Source organism: Vigna unguiculata, chromosome 5 (assembly GCF_037176805.1).
Source record: "Vigna unguiculata cultivar grain cowpea cultivar isolate G323 ecotype 2 chromosome 5, ASM3717680v1, whole genome shotgun sequence".
NCBI classification, from domain to species: domain Eukaryota; kingdom Viridiplantae; phylum Streptophyta; class Magnoliopsida; order Fabales; family Fabaceae; genus Vigna; species Vigna unguiculata.
In genome coordinates this window covers 6,743,004-6,763,845 of record NC_140796.1, presented here as the reverse complement: position 1 = coordinate 6,763,845, position 20,842 = coordinate 6,743,004, and the positions used below count along the sequence as shown (strand labels likewise).

General features: G+C 31.1%; 2 protein-coding genes across 3 annotated transcripts in view; both read left to right on the top strand.

Annotated features, from left to right (window-relative positions):
- The window catches only part of LOC114183061 (uncharacterized), a 43,961-nt gene extending 42,911 nt beyond the window's left edge, over positions 1 to 1,050 (top strand). For both annotated transcript variants that reach the window (XM_085673077.1, XM_028069914.2), the window contains one exon: positions 735 to 1,050. The gene's annotated coding sequence lies outside the window, so the exon portion shown is untranslated. The remainder of the gene's footprint in view (positions 1 to 734) is intronic.
- A 4,753-nt stretch (positions 1,051 to 5,803) lies between these two features.
- LOC114183055 (uncharacterized) lies at positions 5,804 to 19,388 on the top strand. Its single transcript, XM_085673085.1, has 10 exons — positions 5,804 to 6,260; positions 10,011 to 13,071; positions 13,186 to 13,419; positions 13,534 to 14,250; positions 14,371 to 15,183; positions 15,428 to 16,132; positions 16,206 to 17,039; positions 17,255 to 17,968; positions 18,109 to 18,934; positions 19,076 to 19,388. The coding sequence occupies exons 2-10, from the start codon at positions 10,081 to 10,083 to the stop codon at positions 19,129 to 19,131; spliced, it is 7,890 nt and encodes a 2,629-aa protein (XP_085529211.1). The 5' UTR covers positions 5,804 to 6,260; positions 10,011 to 10,080; the 3' UTR covers positions 19,132 to 19,388.
- The last annotated feature ends 1,454 nt before the right edge of the window (positions 19,389 to 20,842 follow it).

Genomic DNA, 20,842 nt, shown 5'->3' with positions numbered 1-20,842 from the left:
TATTATCTTTTTAATTTGTCTTTAAAATATGACGAGTGATACTGATTTTGATATATATTAAAAGAGTTATAACATACCAAAATCATTGTACTTCTAATACATCAAAAAAATTCAATAAATATGAACTCTGCTTCTATTTATTTTACTCTATTCATGAATACCTTTCAATGTTGATTGTAGATTTTTTTCCTTTCCTACTATAGAGTGTATAAATCCGTATGCAATTACTCATTTATGCATGTAGTGCAAAAAATAAGGCAGTTTCTTGCTCAATGGAATGATGTGGCACATGAAATAGATGGAAAACTATACTCTGACTTTCATCTTTTACTTTTTGACGTGGTTTAGTGTGGGTCATTGATTTTTAAAAAAAAAATAGTGATATATTAATCGATGACTCACACTAAATCACGTCAGAGAAATAAAAGTCAAAAAATAAGAGTAATAATATCATTGTCCGAAATAGATTTAGTATACAAAATGAGAAACTAAAGTCTTTAGATATAAGATATATCTAAAATAAAGGTGTATACTTTCGTTGTGAATAAACCAAAAAATAATAAATTAAGCCATGCAAAAATAAAATATATGTCTATATTATTTTAGTTCACATTCATGAATAAGCCTCACATTCATTAATGATCAGTCTAGCTATGTCATTGCATAAATTTGATTACTTTATTTGAAACAAATTAGTTAAAGTTGTCCATATAATTGTGCTTCTATTTTTTTAGGTTAACTGGATTTCCGAAGTGCAATAAGAGGTGGAGGGAACAATGACGATAACTATTTCATATAAGTATTATGAAGAACAAAAGTTTATTTTAAGTGTTTTTTTCTTTTCTTTTTAGTGGTTCAAATATGAATAAGGTGGACCTACATGGCCTTCTATTGTGTTCAATTAAGTTGTATTGTATGCTATGAGTTCCTCAAGTTAAATACTTTGAAGATTGCACTTGGTGACAACTGTCATTCTTTTAAAAGAATGTGTTTGAATTGAGACTTCAAAATTTTATGCCCATCCAACATTTACTGTTTTTTGAGTTTATAGTTCTTTATTTTTATTTTTATTTTTATCTTAAGTTTTGCGACCCTTATTATTTTTCTATCAACTACAAGTATAGTTTACCTATGTTAATTGATGATGTGTAGAAAAACATATTATGAACTAATATGACATCAAGCATCTACAAAACCCAATTAATGTTATGGCAAGGTAACAAAGTAACTATAATTGGTATTAAATACTTCAATCAAGATTAGAAGTAGCACTTCTTGCCCTTAAATCATAGACACCAAATTGCAATCAGCTTTTCAAACCAATTATAACTCCAACGAAACCCGCAGATTTAGTGTGATGCGTAGAAAAAGAAAAGAAAAGTGAAAAACAAAATCAACATTTACAGAATTTGAAATATAATCGGCGGTTGATTTTATCCCAAGATTTTATGTATGAATGTATCTATCCATAATTATGTCTTCAGAATATGTTATGTATTACAATCTAAAATGATTACATTTTTTCCAAAAACCAATTATACTTACTTTTTTATTAATATCTATATTCTTACTTATTATAATAAAATGTTATTAAAATAAAAAGTAAAAAATTCCAGTTTTATGAATACAAGTTTTTATTCAAATTTATTGATATTATATAGTTTATGTGGTTTAACAAATGATATTTTATAATAATTTAACAATTATATAAAAGAGGTGATATTTTAACATTTACTAAATAAAAAAATATATAATTAAAAACATGGTTTTTTAAAACTCAGCTTTATTTTTATTTTAAAATTTTAATTTATATTGTTCTGTTATTAAAACAAATTGTAGAATGAATGTAAATTTCTTAAAAAGATACGAAAGTATTACTAGTTGGCATGATATTAATAAAAAAAAATGGTGGAAATGTAACGGGTTGTTGCTGGGTTTTTATAATATATTTGTGCAAACACGTCTGAATCAGACCCAGCCCAATCATGATCATAAATAGAGATGGTCAAACTGACCACCACGATGTGGAAAATAACACGGATACAATAATTGTGTATGACAGCTGTTGCCAAAATACAACTAGTTGTTTTTATATGTATCAGATATAAGATTATTTTTGATAAAACTGTAATCTAATAATTTTTTTATTAAAATTTTTTTATTTATGTAAATTATTTATAAATTTTTATAATTTTTATTTTTAAATTCTTTCGTGTTTCAACTTTTGCATCGTCTAAAACAAACAACTTTAATTTCTTTCTTTATTTCTCAAACTCATTCTATTACTCTTTCAAATTAATTATGATCATTTGTATAATTATTTGAAAAATGTAACGTTCCATTTAAATAAATAAAATTAATTAAATAAAACGTTGCATACTTAATAATATCCAAACAGTACAGAGTCTAGGGTATGAAGGTTTACAATTATCCAATCATATCAACACTGGAAATAAAGGCACTACATTGCCTGGAACAAAATATATAAGTGTAGCATCCTCATCGTCACTACGATCACTAAGTGTTCCCATATCTACTCACACTAAGAAGTTTGGTGATCATTGCAAAAAGGAAAACCACACAAGAATACAAAGACAAGCAAGAAAGGGTAAGCTAGAGTGAAAAGGGTTTATCATACAATTGAGCATACAATTTAAAAGCCAAAAATACATAAATCAACCAAACATGTGATAGCAGACAATGCAAGACTCTAAGACTCAATTATCCGGATACATATAATAAGTCGGATTCATTGGATGCTCGCACTTGTGGTGGTCTCTACTGCTCTGCAGAGTCATTGCCTATGGGTTTCATCCTACCACGCACAAGGTTAGTCTTCAAACATCTGAGGCCATTATCCTATCAAAGACTAGGGTCTCCTGCTACTCTCACCACTTGAGTTAGTGCGCTCTACATGAGACTGACTGACTCGTTAGAGTTTCAGGATGCAATCCTTACTTGAATCCTTAATTATATATTGAGGCACCACCACGAAACATTACTAAGAGAGTCATGGAATTACGTCCTAAACCATGAGGTACCACCATGAGATCTCACCAAGAGATTCATGGAATTACGTCCTAAACCATGATGCACCACCATGAGATCTCACCAAGAGATTCATGGAATTACATCCTAAACCATGAGGCACCACCATGAGATCTCACCAAGAGATTTATGGAATTATGTCCTAAATCATACCATAGCCATGTCTTGCCAACCAATCATAGAATAATCATGCATAACAATCTCATGCCAATTTATAACCAACCATTCAATCATGTTTCATACGCATAATCATACCAACTTATCAATTCTAGCCCATGAACCATTTAATACATGCATAATCACCCAATTCATGCCTTAACATAGTACTTCAATCAAACATGTGACCATTAACCAAGAACAGAGGGGAAAACAGCACCTGAGCACATCCCTACTCAGTTCTTACTCAAGCTAGAAGCCCTCGCTCAAGAGAGCTCCTTTCGCCCAGGCGAGAACTCGAGCAGTGGAATAATGGCTTTCGTGTTTTCTCGCTTAGACGAGACCTTCTCCCCTGAGTAAGAAGGACTCTCGCTCAAAAATGGAGCTCGTCGCTTGAGTGACAGCTCACGCAAGCCCCAGGGAGCACTTCTGGTACTCTCGCTTGGGCGAGCCTCGCTCGCCTGGGCGAAAACACTAGGTTCCTCCACTGTTCATGCGTGCAACAGCTAGACATTCACAACCAAATAATGGTTTAGCATTTCACAAACAATCACAACATCAAACAAGCCACATTATCATGAAATAAAATCAACGTAAGCAGTATATCACAAGAAACAGGCAAACCCTAGCTTCTCTTACCTTGATATGAGCTGGCCAAAAGCAACATGGTCCCCAAGAAGAGCACTACAGCTCCAGTAACAAATTAAAGAGTTGAGAAATGCATACAAGAACGAAGATAGGGTTGTAAGGATAAACCCTATATAGTACAAACGCAAACATGATGAAAAAAGAAGAAGATGGATATTTGACTTACTTGGAGAAGGCTTCCGACTGGCCCGTAGGGGAAATTGACTCAAACCCTAGCAAAGCTTTGTGTTTCTGCTGTGAAAGGTAGAAGAGGAACTATTTTCTAGAATAACAGTTGAATCAGGGGGGTTAGGGCTAGAAGTGGAGTTTTGGAACACCCTATGGGCTGGCCTTAGACCTAATAGAATAAGTTAGACCCTTAAACATTAGGGTCATAAAAAGTGGGTCTTATAGAAAATGTATAGTTAAATTAAAAAAATTATTACTTTTATTTATCTAGTCGTGATATTAAATTAATTTTCTCTAAAGAATGCTCGATGACACTTATTTTATGAATTAAATCTACATTTAAATTTTAAATTTTTATAAAATTATATTTTGTTTTCAAATTAAATAATAAAGTATTTAGTTATTATATTTTTCTAATAAATTATATGTAGAGTGTTACTAATAAGATTTTTTTAATTGGAAAAAACAAATTAAATTAATGAGATAATATTAGGTTATTGTGCATGAAAACATTAAGAAAAGAAAACAAAAATATTAGCATTTTATAGTCTCTCCCCATCATAAGTTTAGCGTGCATAAATCTCACATTCTCATATATCAAAAAATTTAAAAACATTATGTGTCCATATATACAAAACAATTCCAGACATTACCAAAAAAAACATGAAAAAACGGATTGATCATCCAAAATCTCAAATCACTTTTGATCCAATACCACTACTAAAAATTCTTATATTACATGAAATTTTTTTTGCAAATTTGTTAAAAAAGTTTGCAAGAAAAGACTTTTTTCAGCGATTTTTTCTAAGAATTTTAATCGGTAGGTAATTCTTTCATGAGTAATCATTTCCTACAAAATTATAAAATTTGCAAGTATTTTCTACAAAATTTATTGTAAAAAGTGTTTTATACAAAATATTTTGTAAGAAAATTGGTATCAATTTCTTGTTAAAAAAATTTCATAACAAAATTTATAAGTATTTTTTATAAAAAAAAAATTCAAAACAAAATTTGGTATGTGAATTTTTTTAGTAGTCTACTAAGAGTGATTTCTTACATATTACTAATGAGATAACTAAGATTATGATTAAAATGATGAAAGACTTGAAAAATAGTAAATCATGAAAGTGTAGGGTTACTTTATATATAGTACATTAATTTTTTTGGTGTTACAGTTAATCGTGGACAATAGTTAAATTTTTAATTATATTAAATTGTAATTAGATATTTGAGTTTTATTTTTACTGAATTCATTTACCTAAGGTGAATAGATGATGCAACAGATAATTTAAAATAAATAGAAATCTATATGATTTTTATGATATTTTGATTATACTTGATATATGAATCGAAAATATTATATAAAATTGTATTATCTTATAGTATTAAGAGTTTAATCTTGATTTTGACTAAAATACTAATAAATGAATATTAAGTTATAATATTTCTTTTACATACTATTTTTACATAACTTTAAAAATGTTGTATAATTTAATTTAAAAGATCAATCAAATATTTTATAATACTTGAAGAATAAAAAACATATTTAATATTTATTTAATTTATGAATTTATCCGTCGTCAACATTTCTATGCTTGAGAATGTTAACTGCATTAATTATATATGTAAAATGAGAACAATGCATATGATATTAGAACATAAACACATGCAAAATAAAAAAATGCAATAAAAATTAAGGCAAAGAAATAATGCAGGTCTTGCCTTGCCACCAAGTTGGAACCGTTCTCTCTTTCTCAGAAGCTTCTTTTTTTTATATGTTTTCTTTTGGTTTAAACAAAAGTAGTCTCTTAATGAGTACACTGTATGACGTGCATACACACATTATTTTATTTTTATGGATTCTTCTCCTCTCTCTTCTGAATTTCAGAACACAAACACATTATCTCCTTTTCTTTATACTGCATCAGATCCATAACAACACTCCACAATCCTCATTTTTCCTCTCAGATTCATCTCAAACTCTATCACCACTCTCATCGTTTCTGGACACACTCACTCATCTTTTCGCCTCTTCTTATGCTTCAAATCGCCACCTTCATAAAACCTATACATAATCAACCCCTTGTGTTCTATTCTTAGTGATTTTAGTTTCGTGATAACAAAAACAAAAGAAAAAAAAAAAAGTTGCAGGATGCTGCTACAGTTTTGTTCATTTTGAAGCTCACATCACATGACACCTGAAGATGCTATGGATCTCCATGCTGGAATGAAGCAGTGAGGTAATATCTTATCTCTTGTGTTGTTTTTCTTTATCTTATCTCTTGTGTACCAATCTCATTCCCTGTTCCTCTTTTACTTTTTGATTCGCAAATGGGTTCAATCATTGCATATCATCAACTACTTCTATTATTTTAAACATCACATCTATGATCATCAACTCTTATATCCCTACAGAATTAATTTCACGAATAACCTCACACCATACTTCTTCAACATCGAGTGAATTATTTATTTTGAATTACATATTAAACAATCGGAAACTATAACATCTCTCAACGACTATGCTTAGGTAATGTTTCATTTCAATTGTTCATATACAATTTAAAGATAGGGGTATAAAGAAAATTAATAGTTTTAAAAGGTAGACTTTAAGTAAATGTATTTTATCTTCTATTCATAATAGATAACTAAAATACTTTTTTATCTAGAGGTACATATATTTTAAATATAGGATTAGATATTAATAAATAAAAATTAATAATAGGTAATAGATATAATAAATAACAAGTTTTGCCGTAAGTTTGACAAATCTAATAAATAACAAGTGTTACGATAAGTTTTAGGATTAAATATGTTTTTGGTCCCTTAACTTTCAATGAATTTTGGAATTAATCATTTTGAAACTTTGGACCAATTTAGTCCTTCATCTTTCGAAATAGAATTTAGTCTTTTTAATCAAATTTTATTAATTTTATTTGACATTTCAAGTGCATTTCATAATAGTATTTGACTTAACATACATTAAAACAAAGATGTATCAAATAGTATAAACAACTCAAATACAATTCTGAAATGTGTATCAAACATTAAATAAACCTAATAAAATTTGATTAAAATAACTAAATTCACGTATTTTGAAATATGAAGGACTAAATTGGTCTAAAGTTTCAAAATAAACTAATTCTAAAATTCAATGAAAGTTAAGAGACCAAAAATATATTTAACCATAAATTTTATATGTTTAAAAAATAAAATTCAAGTTCAATCTAATATTATAAAACTATATTATAAATTTTTCCCATTCACAGTCGATGTTAATGCACAGTAAAAAAAATATAAGAGAAAAAAAGATAGGTATAATATGTGCCTAATAACAAAAAAATATTTGTATTTGAGTATCTTTATTAAGCCACCATACTTGATAGGAAAATCCGGAAAATCCGGCTTTAGGATCGGTGGTGGGGGTAAGCATTGTAGCGTAGGACCATTTGCTTATGTTGTGTGCTCGTTTGATATGTTTATATTATATAATTTAAATGTATATCTTCGCCGACACTTATTATGAATAATGTGATAAAGTGGTTGTTCAATTCATAATGTTAATACCATATTAATATTAATTGATGTTAAATATACTCATGTTACAATTCATAATGTTAAATATACTTATGTTAATATTATATTATGTAAAATGTAAATATCAATTAAGTTGACGCTCATTGTAAGAATAGATCAATTCTAAGTTGAAGATAACTTTTTAATAAATAATAAATGTTAATGTTAATAGAGTTTGCTTAATGTTAAACAATAATAAAGTTGGTTTAACCAATTATAAGTTGTCATTAACTATTTTTAACTTTTTTAATAAGTAGAAATATTTATTTTAATGCTAGATTAGAGTGAATTTAATCTATGTTAATTAAAATAAATAAAATTAACATTAAATAGGTTATTTTAGTGTTATATTTATTTTTTTATTTATTTAAATTAGTATGGATTAGCTCCTACTTGTTCGAGTCAACTTATTTGAGTCAACTTTTGGACTGAAGCTAAATATGTATTTTCGTGTACTTGCCTATGAAGGCACATTGTGCAACATCAAGTTACATTAGTTAAAATATTCCTTCAACTTTCTCGACACATTACGTTAGATATATGTACTGTCTATATATGACTTAGAAGTGATCATGGATTATAATTTTAATGATCCAAATCATATTTATTTTAGATTCAAATAATTAGATCAGATTTTCAATCCAAATCTATTTTTTTAGCATAACTAATTTGGATTTTTTTTTAAAAAATTCATATCTAAATATTTGGATCACAATTTAAATCCAGATTTAAATATTTGGATTAAGTTCAAAATTCAGAATTCACTTTTTATAAAAGAAATCTAAATTGAATTTTCTAAAAGTTGTGTCCTAAGGACCGACACGATCGAATTTGGCAGAATTTTGGTCAAGGCCAACTCGGTCCAATTTCAGCATGGATCAACTCGATTGACTTTTAGTTGTTGGCAACTCAGCCGAATTCTGGTCGAGGCCAGCCGAATTTTAGTTGGGAAAGACTTGGTCAAATTTGGTCGAATTTTGGTTGGAGTCGACTTGGCCAAATTCAAACGAATTTCGATCGAGGTCGAGTTAACCAAATATGTCCAAATTTCGATCATGACCAAATTTCAATAGGGGATGATGTGGTTGACTACGACCAAATTTGGGACACAACCAACTCGGCAAAATTTTGGTCGGGATTGACTTGATTAGATTCGGCCTAATTTCGACCGGAGCTAACTTAGCCAAATATGGCCAAATTTTTGCCAAAGCCGACTCAACTGAATATGGCCAAATTTAGAGCAAAGCTGACTCGGCCAAATTTTCGTTGTGGCCGACTCTATCGAATTTCGTTTGGAGCCGACTAGGTTGAATATGGTCAAATTTTTGTCACAGTCAACTTGGCCTAATAAGGGCAAATTTCGTTCGGGGCTGATTCAGTTGAATATGGCCAAATTTGGGTCAGGGCCTACTCGGTCAAATTTTGGTCGAGGTTGGCTCGACTAAATTCATCGATCGACTGAATATGACTAAATTTTGGTCACGATCAATTCGGTTGAATACGACCAAATTTCGTTTGAGACTGATTTGGCTGAATATGACAAAGTTTGGGTTAGGGCCTACTCGACCAAATTTTGGATGGGCCCAACTCGATTGAACTTGACCGAATTTCAACTTGACTGACTTGGCTAAATATGGCCAAAATCTCGACCTTCAGCCTAACCCAACTAAAATTTTAAATTGATAATTTAGATTGAATTTTTTGAATTATCTATATTTGAAAATTTAGATTTAGAGAATGAATATCAAATCCATAAAATATATAAAATATAAATTAAATTAAAATTCATATCCAATAAAATAGATTTTAAATGGAGTGAATTTTTAATAAGAATGGATCTTAAATGGATTGAATTAGAGCAAAAGTAGTTTGGATCAAGAAGATTGAATTTTTTATGAATAACTCCAACGAGCTTTTATACTTCATGTTTTGCAAAACTCGTGTCATAGAGTTTGAAGTCTAATAATATGTACCCAAACACTTCTATGAAACACTTCATATAATGTACTTCGTACTTCTTTTTGACATTGTTATTACCATTATTCTAAAGAAGTTATTGTAGAATCAATAATGCCTTGAATAGTTGTATTTATTCACTAACTCTTTTTTGTATACATTAAGAAAGACTCAATAGGAGATTTTTTATAATCAAAGACTGTGAGTAGTCGTGTAATTAATATCAATGATAAAAATATAGTGTTACAATTTCATGTAAAACATCACTCCAGTTACAACAAATGTCAAATGTCAGTTATACATTTCTTTTAAAGCATTTACAACTTTTCAGATTCTAAGATTTTCATACATGAACGTTTCTAGATGTTTGCATCAATTTTTTATTATCAATTCTATTTACTTAATTTTTATGTATTGATTTCCTAAGTCATAAACTTTAAATTGTGCATTTGTATCAGAAAAAAAAAAGAAGAAAAAAGTAGCCCTGGTAGAAACCAATAAAGCAAAGGTCTCAATTGTAAAGGGAGCATGGAAGTAGTTGTTTCTACGGCAACTGAGAATGCACTGCAAATTGCAACACGTGTAGTGAAACGACAGTTTAGCTACTTTTTTAATTACAATGACAAATTCGAAGAGGTTAAATGTTACATTGAGATGTTGGATAATACTAGGAAGAGGATACAACATCAAGTTAATAATGCAGAAATGAATGCAGAAGAAATTGAAGATGATGTTCAACATTGCTTAAAGCAGTTAGATGAGAAGATAGAAAAGTATGAACTTTTTATTAATGATGAATATCATTCAAAGACAAGATGCTCAATTGGTTTCTTTCCAAATAACTTGTCGCTGAGGTATCGATTGGGCAGAAATGCTACAAAAATGGTAGAGGAAATGAAAGCAGATGAACTTTGGAATAAGAAGTTTGATGAAGTTTCCTATCGAGTACTCCCGTCCATTAATGCTGCTTTGACAAACACTAGCTATGAAAGCTTTGCATCAAGAGAAAAAACTATCAATGTGTGTATGCAAGCACTAGAAGACTCTACAATTAATATGATTGGCCTTTATGGTGTTGGTGGTGTGGGTAAGACCACTTTGGTCAAAGAAGTTGCTAAGAAAGCTCAAGAAAAGAAGTTGTTCAATGTGGTGGTTATTGCAAATATAACAAGAAATCCTAACATCTTAAAAATTCAAGGACAAATTGCTGAGATGTTAGGAATGAGATTGGAAGAGGAAAGCGAGATCGTAAGAGCAGATCGCATTCGAAAGAGATTAAAGAACGAAAAGGAGAACACCCTCATAATCCTAGATGATCTATGGGATGGGTTGGACTTGAATAGATTGGGGATTCCAATTAGTGATGAAAATAATGGAAGCCAACAAGATGTCAATGATATATCTGATTCAAGTTTCGATAAGATGGAAAAAGAAGAGTTATCTTCCGATTTTAATAACATGACAGAAGAGAATTTATCTGAAGATCCCAAAAGATGCAAAATTCTTCTAACATCTAGAAGAAAACAAGTATTGTGTAATCAAATGGATGTGAAGGAAAGATCAACTTTCTCTGTTGGAGTCCTTAATGAAACTGAGGGAAAGACTTTACTTAAGAAACTCGCTGGAATACACAGCCAAAATTTAGTGTATGATGAGAAAGCCGTTGAAATTGCAAGAATGTGTGATGGGTTGCCTATTGCATTGGTTTCCATAGGAAGGGCACTAAAGAATAAAAGTTCCTTTGTATGGGAGGATATCTATCAACAAATGAAAAAGAAAAGTTTTATGGAAGGGCAAGAGCCTATTGAGTTCTCTATAAAGCTAAGTTATGATCATCTAAAAAATGAGCAGCTCAAGTGTATTTTTTTACATTGTGCAAGAATGGGAAATGATGCTTTGGTTATGGACTTGGTCAAATTTTGTATTGGTTTGGGTTTAATACAAGGAGTCCACACAATTAGAGAAGCGAGAAACAAAGTAAATATGTTGATAGAAGAGTTAAAAGAATCAAGTTTGGTAGGGGCAAGTTACTCTGGTGACCGCTTCAACATGCATGACATTGTACGTGATGTTGCTCTTTCAATATCTTCCAAAGAAAAGCAAATGTTCTTTATGAAAAATGGCATACTCGATGAGTGGCCTCACAAAGATCAACTTGAGAGGTACACTGCTATTTTTTTACACTATTGTTATATCAATGATGATCTTCCTGGGAGTATATATTGTCCTAGACTTGAAGTCTTACATATTGACAATAAAGATCAGTTTTTGAAAATACCAGATGGCTTTTTCAAAGACATGATTGAACTCAGAGTCTTGATATTGACTGGTTTTAATCTGCCATGTTTACCTTCTTCAATTATATGCTTATCAAAACTAAGAATGCTTTGTTTGGAAAAGTGCACTCTAGGACAGAACTTATCAATCATTGGAGAGTTAAAAAAACTACGAATTCTTACTCTGTCAGGGTCTAACATTGAAAGTTTGCCCTTTGAGTTTGGGCAACTAGATAAACTTCAACTTCTTGACTTAAGTAATTGCTCAAAATTAAGTGTCATACCTTCCAACGTCATTTCAAGGATGAACATTTTGGAAGAATTCTATATGAGAGACACCTTGATTCTATGGGAGGCCAAGGAGATGATCCAAAATAAAAATGCTAGTCTTTCTGAGTTGAGACACTTGAATCAGTTGCGAAACCTGGACTTACACATTCAGAATGTTGCTCACGTTCCACAAAACTTGTTTTTTGATAAGTTGGATAGCTACAAGATTATCATTGGTGAATTCAACATGCTCATAGAGGGAGAATTCAAAATCCCTGACAAGTATGAAGTGGTGAAACTTTTGGTATTGAACCTAAAAGAAGGTATTGACATTCATTCTGAAACATGGGTTAAAATGTTGTTCAAAAATGTTGAGTATTTACTGTTGGGAGAACTCATTGATGTCCATGATGTTTTCTATGAGTTAAATGTTGAAGGATTTCAAAATTTGAAACATTTATCTATTGTAAACAACATTGGCCTTCAATATATTATTAACTCAGTGGATCGATTCCACCCTTTATTAGCTTTTCCCAAATTGGAGTCGTTGTATCTTTACAAATTGTATAGTTTGGAGAAACTATGTAACAATCAACTTCTAGAGGCCTCTTTCTGCAGATTAAAAACTATCAAGATTAAATCATGTGACAAATTGGAAAACCTTTTCCCATTGTTCATGGTTAGACTCCTTACCGTGCTTGAAAATATTGAAGTGTGTGATTGTGATTCTTTGAAAGACATAGTTGCTATTGAAAGACAACCACATAATGACAGTGATGACAATATCGAGTTTCCTCAGTTACGACTTTTGACATTAAAGTCCTTACCAGCATTTACTTGTTTGTATTACAATTATAAGATGCCTTGTAGTGCACAATTACTGGAAGAAAAAGGGAGAAGCATGAACAGAGATATTATTGTTGAAGTTGAGAAAGATGGCACAAATTCCTGCCTTTCACTATTCAATGAAAAGGTAATGTAAAACATTATCAAAAATATGTATCCTCTAAAATCCTTTACAATCTTTAATTAAATTTGATTGTTATTCTTCAAAATCTTATTGTTTAGAAATTTATTAATCTTACAGATTTCGATTCCAAAACTAGAATCATTGGAGTTATCCTCGATCAACATCCAAAAGATATGGAGTGACCAATGTCAGCATTGTTTTCAAAATTTGCTTACGTTAAATGTGACAGATTGTGGTAATTTGAAATATTTATTGTCATTCTCCATGGCTGTAAGTTTGGTGAATCTCCAAAGTCTTTCTGTAAGTGATTGTGAAATGATGGAGGATATATTTCGTCCAGAAGATGATGAGGTGTGTGGATTTTTTAGTATCTAGTTTGATTCTTATTATCATTTGTTGTAGAATTAATTGCATTAACTGTTGAGGTCTTTTAGTTGCTTATCTAACTACGAATTTTTCCTGTAGGGGAATATTGATAATGTTTTTCCTAAGTTAAAGAAAATGGAGATCACCTGCATGGAGAAACTCAATAGCATTTGGCAACCCCATATCGGTCTTCATTCCTTTCACAGTTTAGACTCTTTGGTAATAAAGGAGTGTCACAAACTTGTAACGATTTTTCCTAGTTTTATGGGGCAAAAATTTCAGAGTCTTCAAAGCTTGACCATTACTAATTGCAAGTTAGTGGAAAACATATTTGATTTTGAGATGATTCCACAAACTTCTGATATAAATGAAACACAGTTGCATAAAATAGTTCTACAAAATCTGTCAAATTTAGTGAGCATATGGAAGGATGACACTTGTGAAATACTTAAATATAATAATCTGCAAAACATAACAGTTTCTGGGAGTCCAAATTTAAGTTATCTCTTTCCACTTTCTATTACCAATGACCTAGAAAATTTGGAAGTTCTTGATGTAAGGAGCTGTAGGGCAATGAAAGAGATTGTTGCTGTGGACAAAGGTACAAATGAAAATGTTATCACCTTTAAGTTTCCTCGTCTAAACTATCTATCATTACAATCATTATTTGAACTTATGAGTTTTTACGGGAGAGCTCATACTTTGGAGTGGCCATCATTGAAGAGATTGTTGATATTAAGATGTGGTAAGCTTGAAGGGATCAATACAGATATCTCAAACTCACAAGTGAAACCAATTGTTTTGGCTACAGAAAAGGTAAATAATAGAAAACATGAATTAAAAACCTCTCATTATAGGATGTGAAAATATCTTGATGAAAAATTGGTTCCAAATATGCTTTGGTGATGATAATATTTGTATTTATATGTTTGTTAGGTGATATACAACTTGGAATATATGGCAATGAGCTTCAGGGAAGTAGAGTGGTTGCAGAATTACATTTACAATGTTCACAGAATGCAAAATCTACAAACAGTTGTGTTGCACGGGTTGAAGAATGTTGAAGTTCTCTTCTGGATTTTGCATAGACTTCCCAATTTGAAAAGGTTAACACTGGGGTTCTGTCATTTGAAAAGGATTTGGGCCCCTGCAAGTCTTATTTCACGTGAAAAAATTGGAGTTGTTATGCAACTTCAAGCGTTGGAACTAAAAAACATTTGGCCTCTGGAGGAGATTGGTTTTGAGCATGAGGTGCTTCTGCAAAGGGTAGAACGTTTAATCATTCAAAGGTGTACCAAATTGAAATTTTTGGCGTCATCCTCGGTATCTTTTAGTTTCTTAACATATTTAGAAGTGACAAATTGTATGTTGAAGAATTTGATGACATGCTCAACCGCTAAAACCTTGATTCAACTCAAAACGATGAAGGTAAGTTCCTGTCCAATGATTGTGGAAATCATTTCAGAAAATGAAGGGGAAAAAGTACAAGAAATTGAGTTTAAACTATTGAGATCCTTAGAACTGATTTCTCTACAAAATCTCACAAGTTTCATGAGTGTTGATAAGTGTGACTTAAAGTTTCCTGTGCTGGAAAATTTAGTAGTGAGTGAATGTCCTAAAATGACGAAATTCTCCAAAGTTCAAAGTGCTCCAAATCTACAAAAAATACAAGTTGTAGCCACAGAAAAAGACAAATGGTACTGGGAAGGTGATTTAAATGCAACTCTGAAGAAACATTTCACACATCAGGTACGAATCATAATATTTATTTATGATCGGTAAACCATCAATACTTTTCATTTCATTTAAAACAGGGGTAACTGTCATAGTTGAAAAACATATATAAATTGCATGTTGTTGCGTTTGTGTAATATAATTTGAAGCAAGGCCTTTGTGGAATACCAAAACAGATTTTACTTTTTTCAAGAAAACTTCAGTAATATTTCTTGTACATTATTTTCACTTCTAATGATGAGTTTTTTTGGCGTCTAAGGTGTCTTTTGAGTATTCAAAGCATATGAAGTTGAAGGATTATCCGGAGATGAAAGAAATTTGTCAAGGCAAACCTGTTTTTCAAGATAATTTCTTTGGCAGCTTAAAAAAATTGGAATTTGATGCAACAAGTAAAAGAGAGATTGTACTTCCATCTTATGTGCTACCTTACTTGAAGAACTTAGAAGAACTGAATGTAGAAAGCTGTAAATCAGCACGAGTAATATTTGACATAGATGACTGTGAGATCAAGGAAACAGTCTTTCGTTTAAAAAAGCTTACTTTAAAAGACTTGTCAAATATGAAATGGATATGGAACAAAAACCCTCAAGGAATAGTCAATTTTCCCAATTTGGAAGAAGTGTTAGTAAATAATTGTGGAACCTTGGTAACATTGTTCCCATCAACTCTTGCCAGAAATCTTAGTAAGCTTAAGACACTCACAATACATAACTGTTGCAAGTTGGTAGAAATTGTTGAAAAGAAAGAAGAAAGGGAGGAGGAAATAACAGAAATGTTTGAATTTCCTTGTTTGTCGAAGTTGTTTCTTTGGAATTTGCCAATGCTTGTTTGCTTTTATCCTAGACAACACAATCTCAAATGCCCTACATTAGAAAGGTTGCATGTGGCATACTGTCGTAAGTTGAAGCTATTCACATCACAAACTCAGCATAGTGAACAACATCATATGTTCTTGATTGAAGAGGTGATTAATGTTTTCATTTCCATTTGTTTTCATAATTTTTCTCTTTCTAATTGAAATCATTTGATCTTGGTAGGTTGTTCCCAAACTGAAGGAAGTGATACTCAATGAGGAAAACATGACCTTGTTGAACGATGGACATTCACCAGATCTCCTTCACAGAGTAAATTATCTTGACTTGTCTTCTGAAGATTATGAAAATAAGAAAGATAGTTTACCTTTCGATTTCCTTAAAAAGGTACCCAATTTAGAATATCTTGTTGTGAGACAATGCTTTGGTCTGAAAGAGATATTTCCCTCAGAAAAACTAGATGGTGATGATCATGATGGAATATTACTAGCTGGATTGAATAAATTAAGCCTAAATAAACTTCTTGAGTTGGAGTCTATAGGGTTAGATCACCCTTGGATAAAGCCATACACTGAAAAACTTCAAGGATTAGCAGTTATTAAGTGTCCTCGTTTGGACAAATTGGTGAATTGTGTTACATCTTTCATCAATTTGAAGCAGCTGATTGTGAAAAACTGTAAAAGAATGAAGTATCTATTCACATTTTCAACAGCCAAAAGTTTGGGAAAGCTTGAGACTCTACGTATAGAGAATTGTGAGTTAATGAAAGAGATAATAGAAAAAGAAGATGAAAATGGTTGTCATGAGATCATATTTGGACGACTCACAAAATTATGGTTGTACTCTCTACCAAGACTGGTAAGCTTTTATTCAGGAAATGGCACTTTGAAATTCTCATCTCTGCAAATAATGAGACTATTTAAATGTCCCAATATGAAAAGTTTCTCACAAAGAGACACAAATGCACCAATGTTTTATGGAATTAAATCTTCAACGGATTCTGATATAACCTTCCATTCGGATCTCAACATGACTGTTGAAAGTTTGTTCCACGAGCAGGTAAGGAATTTATTATCCAAATTGAGTGTCGTTTATTTATATTGAACTAAGAGGTGACTATATATTTTTCACTTAAATTTTCTATAGATTTTACTTTTAGTCTTGAAAAACAACATCAATTTGAATTTTACTGCAAAATTATTGTATATATGTAAATTAATTATGCATATGAGGCTTGTCAATTATTCTGACATTCACTTTTGGTGACTTTTAAGGGGTTTTTCGAATATTCAAAGCAAATGATTCTAGGAGATTATCTTGAGACGAGGGGATTTTTTCCACGAAAATTTTTTGGCAGTTTAAAGAAATTAGAATTTGATGGATCAAGTAAAGGAGATACTGTTATTCCATCTAATGTACTTCCTCACCTGAAGAGTTTGGAGGAATTGACGGTGCATAGCTCTGATGAGGTGCAGGTAATATTTGGTATGGATGATAGCCGGGCCAAGAGCAAACATATAGTCTTTCACTTGAAAAAACTTATTTTAAAAGACTTGTCAAATTTGAAATGTATATTGAACAAAAATCTCCAAGGAAGTGTCAGCTTTCCCAATTTGCAAGAACTGTTCGTTGATGCTTGTGGAAGTTTGGTAACATTGTTTGCGAGAAATCTTGAGACACTTGAAATGCACAAGTGTGACAAGTTGGTAGAAATTGTTGGGAATGAAGATGCAACTGAAAATGGAACAACTGAAATATTAATGTTTGAATTCCCATGTTTGTCTTCATTAACTCTCTATAACCTAACACAGCTCAGTTGCTTTTATTCTGGGAAACACCATCTAGAATGTCCCCAGTTAGAAATTTTACATGTGGCTTACTGTCCCAAGTTGAATCTATTCTCATCAAAAATTCATGGTAGTCACAAAGAAACAGCTGCAGAGGCTCCAATAAACTGCCTACAACAACCTCTATTCATGGTTGAAAAGGTGACAACATTAAGTATATTCCTCAATTTCATTGTATATATATTTTTCAATGTTTGTGTTTGCTTCTCTTTTCAATGTTCATTTTTCAACTTCTTCCTTCTAACTTTATTTTGAATTGGTTTGGCTTGAATTGAATCTAGGTTGTTCACAAACTTAGGGGGTTGACACTGAATGAGAAAAACATGATGTTGTTGAGCGATGAACATGTGCCAGAAAACTACCTCACCAAATTAAATCTTCTCCGGCTATGCTTTGAGGATGATAAAAATGAGAAAGATAGTTTACCTTTAGATTTCCTGCACAAGGTACCCAATTTGGAACATTTTCGAATGCAGAGATGTTTTGGTGTCAAAGAGATATTTCCCTCTCAGAAATTGCAAGTTTATGATGGAATTCCTGCGTCATTGAAAGGATTAACCCTGTTTGAACTTAACGAGCTTGAGTCAATAGGGTTGGAGCACCCATGGGTAAGTCCATACTCTGAAAAGCTTCAAATATTAAGGGTTGTCAATTGCCCTCTGTTGCAAAATTTAGGGTGTGGCGCAATGTCTTTCATCAATCTGAAAGAGTTGTATGTGAAGGACTGTGATCGAATGGAGTATTTATTCACATTTTCAACTGCAAAATGTTTGGGGCAACTTCAAACCCTAATTATAAAAAAGTGTGAATCAATAAAAGAAATAGCAAAAATTGAAGATGCAGATGGTTGTGATGATAAGATCATATTTGAAAAACTCACAGCATTGAAGTTGTATTCCTTACCTCGACTACAGAGCTTTTTATCAGGGAATGCCACTCTGCAATTTTCATGTTTAAAATATGCAAATGTAATTGATTGCCCCAACATGAAAACTTTCGCTGAAGGAGTCCTCAATGCCCCAAGAATTTTGCGGATTGAAACACCATTTGAGGATTCGGATTCATTCCTCGGTAGTAATGATCTTCCAAAGGTTGCTTCAAAGACAGGTGAAGAATTTATTATCTACATTCAACTGTTTCATATTTTTTTAATTTTTCTCACAATTTTAGTTTAATGTTTTAAAAGTATTTTTTTGATATTAAACTCTAACATCCCAATTAAACCTTCAAATTAATTTTGTTTATCAGCTAAGAGTATAGTTGGAAGACTTGCCTCGTTCTACAAGCAAAGGAATAGGTTATGAAAGCACACTAAAAGCAGCATATCAGAGTCTTCTTTGCTCCTCCACACTTCACACTTCAACAGAACGTATATGCTACGTTCTGTCTGAGGCAACTTATGCAAACACAAATGTCACTTCTATTATGACACACTTCCTTCAATAGTCTGATACAGTTTTATTCTAACCTCTTTCAGTTGGTGTTTCATTTGGTTTAATGAAACATTCATATGACAAAAATAAAAGAATGTTTATAATGATATTGACTTTTGCATTTTAAAGTTTTTCGATGTTCAAAACAAAAATTTTAAAAGTACTAGAGTTAAATGAGTATGTTGATTTAAGTCTAACGTTAGCTGGTTAAAGATTAATGTTGATTGTGCTGATCATGCTTCAAATGGTAGTATATTTAAAGATTAGTGAATTATTCATTTTGAATTATACTAAACCTTTTTTTTAACTTTATTACATATAATCTTGACCTCAAACACAATAACAGGAACCTGGGATTAAATAAGCATATCCAGCACTTACCTAGATATCTCAACCATTATTTACCTTTCTCGGTCAACTCAATTTATGAAGTCTTCCATGAATCAACAAAAGAACGTAGACTAAATCTGATCATGTCTTTCTTTGTTTCCATCCCAAAATTTCTCTCTACAATGGAAAGTGAAATAAAATTTTTAGGACCAAGAGCAAACTCATACTTTATGACACAAAAAAATGAAAACAACACTAATTTAATTTAAAGCATGTATCACAAAAATCAAAGCAAACCGGAGATTCACAACCAACAGCCATTAAATTCTCACAAAAAAATCAAGTGAAACTCCCACCATAAAAAAAAATACAGGAAAATAATAAAAAATCAAACCTTCCCACTTATTATGATACACATGTGCTAACTCACGAAGCACGTTTGTTACAGCATCTCCATCTCCAACATTTTTTCATCTAAAAAACAAAAACAAAATTAAAAACAATTTTAAACTTTAAGAAGAAAAAAAAATCACACCGCAGAGGACTCCTTAAAATGAAAAAAATGTTACCATGTAAGTTTTACCGAAACAGAGAACTATAATAGAGGAAAGTAAAAATAGAAAAAGATAAGTATTTGACCCAAAAATATGAAGTCTTTGAATATCAGCTTGGTGAAAACAGATGAAGATTTTTAAACAATAGGCATGTGAGAGGAATTTTTGAATAATAGGTCTGTGAAGTCTTTGAAAAAATATTAGTTTCTTCATTTAACTAAGTTTTATTTTGTTTTCTTCTTTTTTAAATATTTTCTGATTAAGATACTTTAAAAAAACTTCCTTCTTCAATTTGTATTATTTATAGATAAGTAACTACTTGACTTCGGTTTTCTTTGATGGACCCATATAAATGGACCATGGACCAGCAAAGTAGACCTAAACTATTGACGAAGGAAATGACATTTTACTCTTTGATTAATGTGAACACTTTTTTGTCAGGTTAAATTTATATTTAAAATATTTAAATATTAAAATTTTGTTAAGTTACGTTCCATCGTTATTACGTCTCTAAATTTTTTATTTTAAATTGATAGTATATATAAGGCAATTATTTCTATTAAATACATATAAAATATTGTGTTTCATAACGGACAAAAACAAATTTATCTACTTGTAATATACATATCAACCACCCGTTTCTTATAATTGAAGGATTAAAATAAATTTGTTTAAAAAATATTATAATATCAGAATTA

What these genes read in the sequence shown, in the direction of transcription:
- LOC114183055 (XM_085673085.1), top strand. Translation starts at nt 10,081, where the DNA reads ATGGAAGTAGTTGTTTCTACGGCAACTGAGAATGCACTGCAAATTGCA. An exon ending in TTCGTCCAGAAGATGATGAG is followed by an intron (nt 13,420 to 13,533) that starts GTGTGTGGATTT and finishes TTTTTCCTGTAG; the next exon opens with GGGAATATTGATAATGTTTT. An exon ending in AAAGGTTGCTTCAAAGACAG is followed by an intron (nt 18,935 to 19,075) that starts GTGAAGAATTTA and finishes TTTGTTTATCAG; the next exon opens with CTAAGAGTATAGTTGGAAGA.